The 8258-nt window shown below is 66.3% G+C and overlaps 1 protein-coding gene across 1 annotated transcript; it reads left to right on the forward strand.

Moving 5' to 3' along the window:
- The first annotated feature begins 6038 nt into the window (after positions 1 to 6038).
- Positions 6039 to 8258, forward strand: FZD2 (frizzled class receptor 2). The gene has a single exon (XM_058820532.1). The coding sequence runs from the start codon at positions 6486 to 6488 to the stop codon at positions 8157 to 8159; it is 1674 nt and encodes a 557-aa protein (XP_058676515.1). The 5' UTR covers positions 6039 to 6485; the 3' UTR covers positions 8160 to 8258.

Below are 8258 nucleotides of genomic sequence, written 5' to 3' on the forward strand. Positions count from 1 at the left end.
GCTGTGTGACACTGTGGAGTGTGACACTTCTGGTCACACTGAGCCCACCCCTCCCTGCAGGGGGACAGATGGGCACTCAGGGGACCCTGAGAGTCACCACGGGTCAGTGGCATGGGCTCACTGATGTCCCCACAGCCAGCCCTGACACTGGAGGGTATAAATAGCAGCTCTGTCACCTCCTGTCACATGCCCAGTGCTGGCAGGTCCCCTGCCCCTGGCTGGGGACACAGCTGTTCCTGGGAGAGGGAGGGGTGGCCACAGGGGCACCCCATCCTTCCTGCACTGCCACCACCCCACAGACCTGCCACAGTTCCTGGGGGACATCACTGGGGACACAGACCCCAACCCAGCACAGGGACAGAGCTGAGATGGTTGGACCACGCCCACCCGACCAATACGGGGTCCCTGTGCCCCATGGGGACTCATTGCCATCCCTGGGGACTTCAAGGGCACTTCCAACCCCAAAGCAGAGCCCAAAGGGAAATTTGTGCCCATTCCCCCCTCCCCTCCCCGCCGTGATCCCGTGCACTCCGTGGGCAGAAATGGTCACTGCGGTCTGGGCTGGCTCTAAAAATACCCAACCCCTGACAGTGACAGCTGCAGCCAGGCCAGGGGGGCCCACAGCGGGGGCTGCCAGCCCCGTGTCCCCTCCCTGCAGGGACAGCCTTGTCACTTCCCACACACACACATTTCTCCATTTCAGCGTCCCCTGGGGTCCCGTCCTGCCGCCCCAGTGTCCCAGCAGGACGGTGCCACGGGGCGGTGGCCGCGTGCCCACCGCGCCCACGCTGTCCCCAGGGCCTGGCGGGCGGCACGCGGCCGTGGTGGCCCGGTGGCCGTGGCGCTGGCCATCCCCAGGCCTCCCCGAAGCCCCTAATCCATCTCTCGCAGCAGGAGATGCCTAAGCTGCCTTTTCATGCCGGCTCCTCCGCGCGCGGCCTCGCGCGCTCTCAATGCCGGCGCTGGCAGGAGATGTGTCCGACAAGCTGAGGGGATCCTCCCCCGCCAGCAAGGTCAAGGTGTGTTTAAGCCACGTCCCCACACCCTCCCTGGTGGGCTTTGTGTCCCACCAGCACCAGGGGTGGCTTTGGGGGACAGCACAGCTTTGGGGGACAGCACAGCTTTGGGGACAGCACAGCTTTGGGGGCAGCACAACTTTGGGGACAGCACAACTTTGGAGGACAGCACAGCTTTGGGGACAGCACAACTTTGGAGGACAGCACAGCTTTGGGGGCAGCACAGCTTTGGGGGACAGCACAACTTTGGGGGCAGCACAGCTTTGGGGACAGCACAGCTTTGGGGGACAGCACAACTTTGGGGACAGCACAGCTTTGGGGGACAGCACAGCTTTGGGGGACAGCACAACTTTGGGGGACAGCACAGCTTTGGGGGACAGCACAGCTTTGCGGTCTCAGTGCCCTGAGGGATCCAGGCAGGCAGACCCATATTGTGGGGGCTCATCCCCCAGCTCAGTCTTGGGGTCACCCACCAGCCCCCCAGTCCCAGCTGGGGACCCTCTGTGGTCCTTGGCTGCCCCCAGGGCTTGGCTCACCCCACACCCAGCCCAGGGCTCATCTCTGCCCCCAGCCCCCCTGGGCAGGGCTGCTCACAGACCCCTCCCACACACAGAGCACTGCAGACCATCACACCAGTTCAGACCAGTATAAACCAGGCCTGAGCACTGCTCTCCCTGGTAAGGAGCACACGTGTGTGTGTGTCTGCACACGTGTGTGTGTCTGCACACGTGTCTGTGTGTCTGGGCATGCAGGGCCCATGCCCAGGACCCCGTGTCACTCCTGTTCCCTTGGTGACAGACCCCGTCCTCTGCTGGCACCTCGCGCCTGCTGCCAGCCAGGGCCTTTGTGCCTGGTTTTAATTAGAGCCTCTTAAGTGTGAAACAAAGCCAAGGGCAGGGCTGGGGGGCCTTCCCTTCCTCTGCGCTCTTGGGGGACCTCCAAGGTCCCCATCCTGCCTGGCATCGCCCCCCACAGCCCCTCCATGCCCCACTTGTGCTTTGCCATCCTCCGTGCCCATCCCTAAGGGACACGTGCCAGTACCCCCTGGAAGTTCTGCCCTTCAGAGTGGTGCTGGCTACACACAGGGCCTGTGCCAGATGTGGTGCCACCCCCAGTGTCACCCCCAGGGAGGAGGCTCAGAAAGGGGCCACCAGCCTGTGGCTGGGTTAGGGTGCTCCCAGCTGTGTCCCCCATCCTTGGTTATGATGGGTGCAGGGAGGACCCCACAGGCATCCTGGCACCTCATGGTGCTGGGGGGATCTCAGGAAGGGGGGCTGCATGGGCACCATGTCCTGCTCCATGAGGGGCACAGAAGCCACCAGACCTTTGGAGGTGGCTGTACCCATGGGGTCCCTTGGGTGCTGGGAGCAGGGGACTGCCAACACTGGGTGCCCACCAGCATCCCCCAGTGCCGTACTGGGATGAAGGGAGAGTGGAGCAGTGGGAGGATTGGGGCTCCTGGGTGCCCCCCACCCTGAGCAGCTCTGTGGGGACACAAAGGGGAGCTGGGGGGAAGAGCTGGGTTTGGCCCCATACTCCCAGTAAAGCCCAGTCTGGGCAGCACCCACCCTCTCCCACTGGGTGCAAGGGTTGGTCCTTGTCTTCACAGTGTCCCCTCCACCCAGGACACCAAGCCCAGACCCCCATTGGAAGTTTTGGGGAGGGGGCAGCACCCTCTACCACCCCTCATGCCTCTGGCAGGGCCTGGTGACAGGGACAAGGGATATCAACAGGATTGCCTGGCCACCCTGAATGTCCCTGTGAGGGGACACCCCTGAGCAGGTAGGACCCTGCTGCTTCCCTGGGGTGTCCCCTGACACCCCCAGCCCACGCAGGGGCTCCTCTCAGGGCTGGCTGGTGGATCTGCTCTGGGTGTTGCCATCCCCAGGAGGGCTCAGCACCCACTCTGGGTGGAACCATGTCCCAGTGTGTCCCTGGAGGCTCTGGGGACCCTTGTCCTGAGCCACCAGCACCCAGGAGGACAGGCAGGATGGGGCCAACCTCTGCAACCCCTTCTGAAAGTGAAACCCCCAATCTCCAGAAAGAATCCAAAATCTGAAGCGTTTAGGAAGTCAAGATCCACGTGGCTGTGCAGACACCCTTGTACCCCTCTGTTCCTGTCGCTGTGGGCCTGGGGGACACGGTGGGGACACTCAACCAGACTGTGCCGCCATAGGGCCGGAGCAGGAACGCGAACGGGAATGGGAACGGGAACGGATAAAGGAATGGGAACGGGAACGGGAACGGGAGCGGGAACGGGCCGGAGGCAGCGCTGGCCGGGCTCCAGCCTCTGCCCGCCGCCTCCCGCCCGGGACCCCCGCACACCCAGCGACCCCCGGGGCCCAAAGGCAGCGCAGCACCCCTAGGTGCCCCATCAGGGACAGCCGGCCCTGGCTCCCATCCCCCGGCAGCCCCGGAGGCTCCGCCATCCCGGGAGCGGGAGAGCCCCGGGCAGCCCCGCCGGGACACCCGGCACGTCCGGCCCGGGGGGCTGGCGGGGAGGGGGCCCGGCAGCATCGTGTGTCCCGGCTTTCCCCCCACCCCAGGCTTTGATTTGGGAGCCCCCCCTGCCCTTCCCCCTCGGCCAGGAGCCGCAATGGTTTCAATTACGCTGTGAAAGGCGGTGGGGCCCCCTCTTTTCACGACAGCCCGGGTCTCCTGCTCACAACAAAAGCTTAAGTTACAGGAAAGGGAGAGAAAGGGAGGGAGGACGCGCAGGGAGGGAGGGAAAGGGGCTGCCAGGAGCCCCCCAGCTCCCCAAAACGGAGCGGGCAGGGGCAGGGGGCTCCCCAGCACAGCCCCCCCGGCTGCCTTTCATCCCCCAGCCCCCCAAAACAGGGGCAGGGGTTTCCCCACCGCAGCCCCCAAGGGAAACGGGGGAAAGGCAGCCCCTTGCCTTGGGAAAGGCAGCCCCCGTTCTAGTGCCGAAATTTGGGGTGATCACCTACAGTATTATTCCCTCCAGTGGGTTCCAGTCACTCCCAGTGTGTCTGAGCCTCCCCAGTGTGTCCCAGTGCCCCCCAGTGTGTGTTTGCCTCCCCCGTGTGTCCCATGACCCCCCTGTGCTTGACCTCCCTGTGTCCCAACACTCTCAGTGTGTCTTGGATGGCCCCAGCGCATCCTGGATCCCCCTGCTGTGTCCCAGTGTCCCCCCACAGTGTGTCCCAGTGTTTCCCCAGTGTGTTCCAGTCTCCCCTTGCATGTCCCAGATCCCCCCAGCATGTCCTGGATCCTCCCAGTGTGTCCTGGTTCCCTCCAGGCATATCCCTGCCATGTCCAAGACTCCCCCCCCCAGTGTGTCCCAGTCCCTCCCAGTGTGTCCCAGTCCCAACATGTGTCCCAGTTCCCCCCAGTGTGTCCCAGTCCCTACCAGTGTGTCCCAGTTCCCCCCAGTGTGTCCCAGTCCCTACCAGTGTGTCCCAGTCCCCCAGGCCTCTCCCACTGCCCTGTTTTGGGGAGACCCCTGGCTGTGCAGTGGCCTTTTGGGGGTGCAGCACTCCATGGTGCCCAAGGAGTGGTGGCACTGCCTGGCTGACACCTGGGGACAAGGGATGTTGGGGCCAATCCTGGAGGTCTCCTGTGGGGCATGGGAGCTAATCCTGCTCTACTGCACCCTAAAGTGGGACCTGGGGACAGTGGGGGACACCTTGCAGCGCCCTAGAGGGGTCTTGGGCTGGGGGGAGCAGCCCCACAGGTGGGGGGCCAAGGTGGGGTTAGGGGACATGAGCAGTGCAGAGGACACAAGGGGGGCACAGGAGACACAGAGGGGACAGAGGACATGGAGGGAGTGCAGAGGCCACAGCAGGGCTAGGGCACCCAGCGGGGGATGCAGGGGACACAGGGGACACGGAACACTGGGGGAGTGCAGAGCACTCGGGGGGCACAGGGTACATGGGAGGTGCAGGGGACAGGGGAGGGGCACAGGACAGAGGTACAGTGACCACAGTGGTGGTCAGGAGACACGGGGGAGAAGTAGGGGACACGAGGGGACACAGGACAGCCGGACACACAGAGGGGACATGGGGGCGACACAGGATAGCAGGGCACACAGAGCGGGGACAAGGGGACATGAGGGGCACAGGGGACACGGGGCACAGGGGACACGGGGGCACAGGGGACACGGGGCACAGGGGATACGGGGGCACAGGGGACACGGGGGCACAGGGGACATGGGGGCACAGGGGACACGGGGCACAGGGGACATGGCAGGGGCACTGGGGGCACAGGGGACATAGGCGGCAGAGGCCACAGTGTGTTTTGGGCACACGGGGCACAGGGAACACAGGGGGCACAGGAGACACTGGGGGCACACGGGGCACACGGGACACGGGCGGCAGCGGCCACAATGCCATTCGGGCACACAGGGCACAGGGGACACGGAGGGGGGCGCAGAGGCCACGCTACCGTTCGGGCACACGGGGCACGGGGGACACTGGGCACACGGGGCACAGGGCCACGCTCCGGTTCGGGCACACGGGGCACACGGGGCACGGAGGACACTGGGCACACGGGGCACAGGGCCACGCTGCCGTTCGGGCACACGGGGCACAGGGGACACGGGGCACAGGGCCACGCTGCCGTTCGGGCACACGGGGCACAGGGGACACGGGGCACAGGGCCACGCTGCCGTTCGGGCACACGGGGCACACGGCAGGCCCGCTCCCCGCGGCCCCGGCCCGACCCCGCCCGCGGGGGGTTCGGGGGGGTTCGCCCCGCTCGGAAAAACTTTGAGGGGGGGCGGTGACCCCCGGGCCGGGGGCGGGGCCTGGTGGGCGTGGCCCGGGCCGGGGTGGGCGTGGCGGCCGCGGCTTTTGAATGTGATTGGTGGAGCGGGCGGGGCCGGGGGCGGGGCGGGCGGCGCTGGCCCCGCCCGGCGGGGACGCGGCGCTGCCCCGCACAAAGGCGGCGGGAGCGTCCGGTGCGGTCGCTCTGTTCCCCGCGCCCCGGGACCCCGGCACCCCCCGGCACCCCCCGGGACCCCCCTCCCGCCACCCTCCCGGCACCACCGGGAGCAGCAGGAGCGCCAAGTTCGGGCAGCGGGAGCAGCGCCGCGGAGCACCGGGAGCCCCACGTCCGAGCACCGGGAGCCGTCCCGCCACGCACTGGAGATCGAGACACCGGGAGCCGTCCCGCCGGGCACGGGGTAGGCGGACAGCGGGCAGCGGGAGCCGTCCGGGCAGCGCCGGGTACGGGGGATCCGGGAGCCATCCAGGCGGGAGCTGAGAGCGTCCCGTCACCGGGGATCGTCCGGCGCCAGCACCGGCCACGGAGGAGCTGATCCCCGGGAGCCGTCGAGTCAGCATCGGGCACGGCAGATCAGGCCAGCCGGGGTCATCCAGGCGGCACCAGAGCGTATCCAGTCACCGGGAGCCGTCCAGGCAGCCCCGGGCACGGCAGCCCCGGACGGGAGGATCGGCCGTGCGGCGGGGCACCGGGCACGGTAAATCGGGGCGCACGGCTCGGGGCACCATGGGCCCCCCCGGCGTGCTGCCCGCCCTGGCCTGGCTGTTGGCGGGGCTGAGCGTGCCGGCGCCGAGCCGGGCCCAGCTGCACGGCGAGAAGGGCATCTCCATCCCCGACCACGGCTTCTGCCAGCCCATCTCCATCCCGCTCTGCACCGACATCGCCTACAACCAGACCATCATGCCCAACCTGCTGGGTCACACCAACCAGGAGGACGCGGGGCTGGAGGTCCACCAGTTCTACCCTCTGGTGAAGGTGCAGTGCTCGCTGGAGCTGAAGTTCTTCCTGTGCTCCATGTACGCGCCGGTGTGCACGGTGCTGGAGCAGGCCATCCCGCCGTGCCGCTCCATCTGCGAGCGGGCGCGCCAGGGCTGCGAGGCCCTCATGAACAAATTCGGCTTCCAGTGGCCGGAGCGGCTGCGGTGCGAGAACTTCCCCCGGCACGGCGCCGAGCAGATCTGCGTGGGGCAGAACCACTCGGAGGACGGCGGCTCCCCGGCGCTGCTGACCAGCGCCACGCCGCTGGCCGGCCAGGGCACCCCCGGCGCCCCCCGCTACGCCACCCTGGACCACCCCTTCCACTGCCCACGGGCGCTGAAGGTGCCCAGCTACCTCAACTACAAGTTCCTGGGGGAGAAGGACTGCGCGGCGCCCTGCGAGCCCACCCGGCCCGACGGCCACATGTTCTTCAATGAGGACGAGATCCGCTTTGCCCGCATCTGGATCCTCATCTGGTCCGTCCTGTGCTGCGCCTCCACCTTCTTCACCGTCACCACCTACCTGGTGGACATGCAACGCTTCCGCTACCCCGAGCGACCCATCATCTTCCTCTCGGGGTGCTACACCATGGTGTCGGTGGCCTACATCGCCGGCTTCGTGCTGGAGGAGAGGGTGGTGTGCAACGAGCGCTTCCAGGAGGACGGCTACCGCACCGTGGTGCAGGGCACCAAGAAGGAGGGCTGCACCATCCTCTTCATGATGCTCTACTTCTTCAGCATGGCCAGCTCCATCTGGTGGGTCATCCTCTCCCTCACCTGGTTCCTGGCCGCCGGCATGAAATGGGGCCACGAGGCCATCGAGGCCAACTCCCAGTACTTCCACTTGGCCGCCTGGGCAGTGCCGGCGGTCAAGACCATCACCATCCTGGCCATGGGGCAGATCGACGGCGACCTGCTGAGCGGCGTCTGCTTCGTGGGCCTCAACAACATCGACCCTCTGCGAGGCTTCGTGCTGGCGCCGCTCTTCGTCTACCTCTTCATCGGCACCTCCTTCCTCCTGGCCGGCTTCGTCTCCCTCTTCCGCATCCGCACCATCATGAAGCACGGCGGCACCAAGACGGAGAAGCTGGAGCGGCTCATGGTTCGCATCGGGGTTTTCAGCGTCCTCTACACCGTGCCGGCCACCATCGTCATCGCCTGCTACTTCTACGAGCAGGCCTTCCGCGAGCACTGGGAGCGCAGCTGGATCAGCCAGAACTGCAAGAGCTTGGCCATCCCCTGCCCGCTGCACTTCACCCCCCGCATGACCCCCGACTTCACCGTCTACATGATCAAGTATCTCATGACTCTGATCGTGGGCATCACCTCGGGGTTCTGGATATGGTCTGGCAAAACCCTGCACTCCTGGAGGAAGTTCTACACTCGGCTCACCAACAGCAAGCAGGGCGAGACCACGGTGTGACCCCCCCCGCCCTTCGGCCTGAAATATTTTTTTGTTTTGGGGGTGGGGTGGGGGAGGAGTTATTATATATTTTTTATTTTTAGATTTATTAACGTCTAA

Source organism: Ammospiza caudacuta, chromosome 27 (genome assembly GCF_027887145.1).
Source record: "Ammospiza caudacuta isolate bAmmCau1 chromosome 27, bAmmCau1.pri, whole genome shotgun sequence".
In the NCBI taxonomy this organism is placed as follows: Eukaryota; Metazoa; Chordata; class Aves; order Passeriformes; family Passerellidae; genus Ammospiza; species Ammospiza caudacuta.

Excerpts from the sequence above, each read along its gene's own strand:
- FZD2 (XM_058820532.1), top strand. The coding sequence starts at position 6,486 with ATGGGCCCCCCCGGCGTGCTGCCCGCCCTGGCCTGGCTGTTGGCGGGG.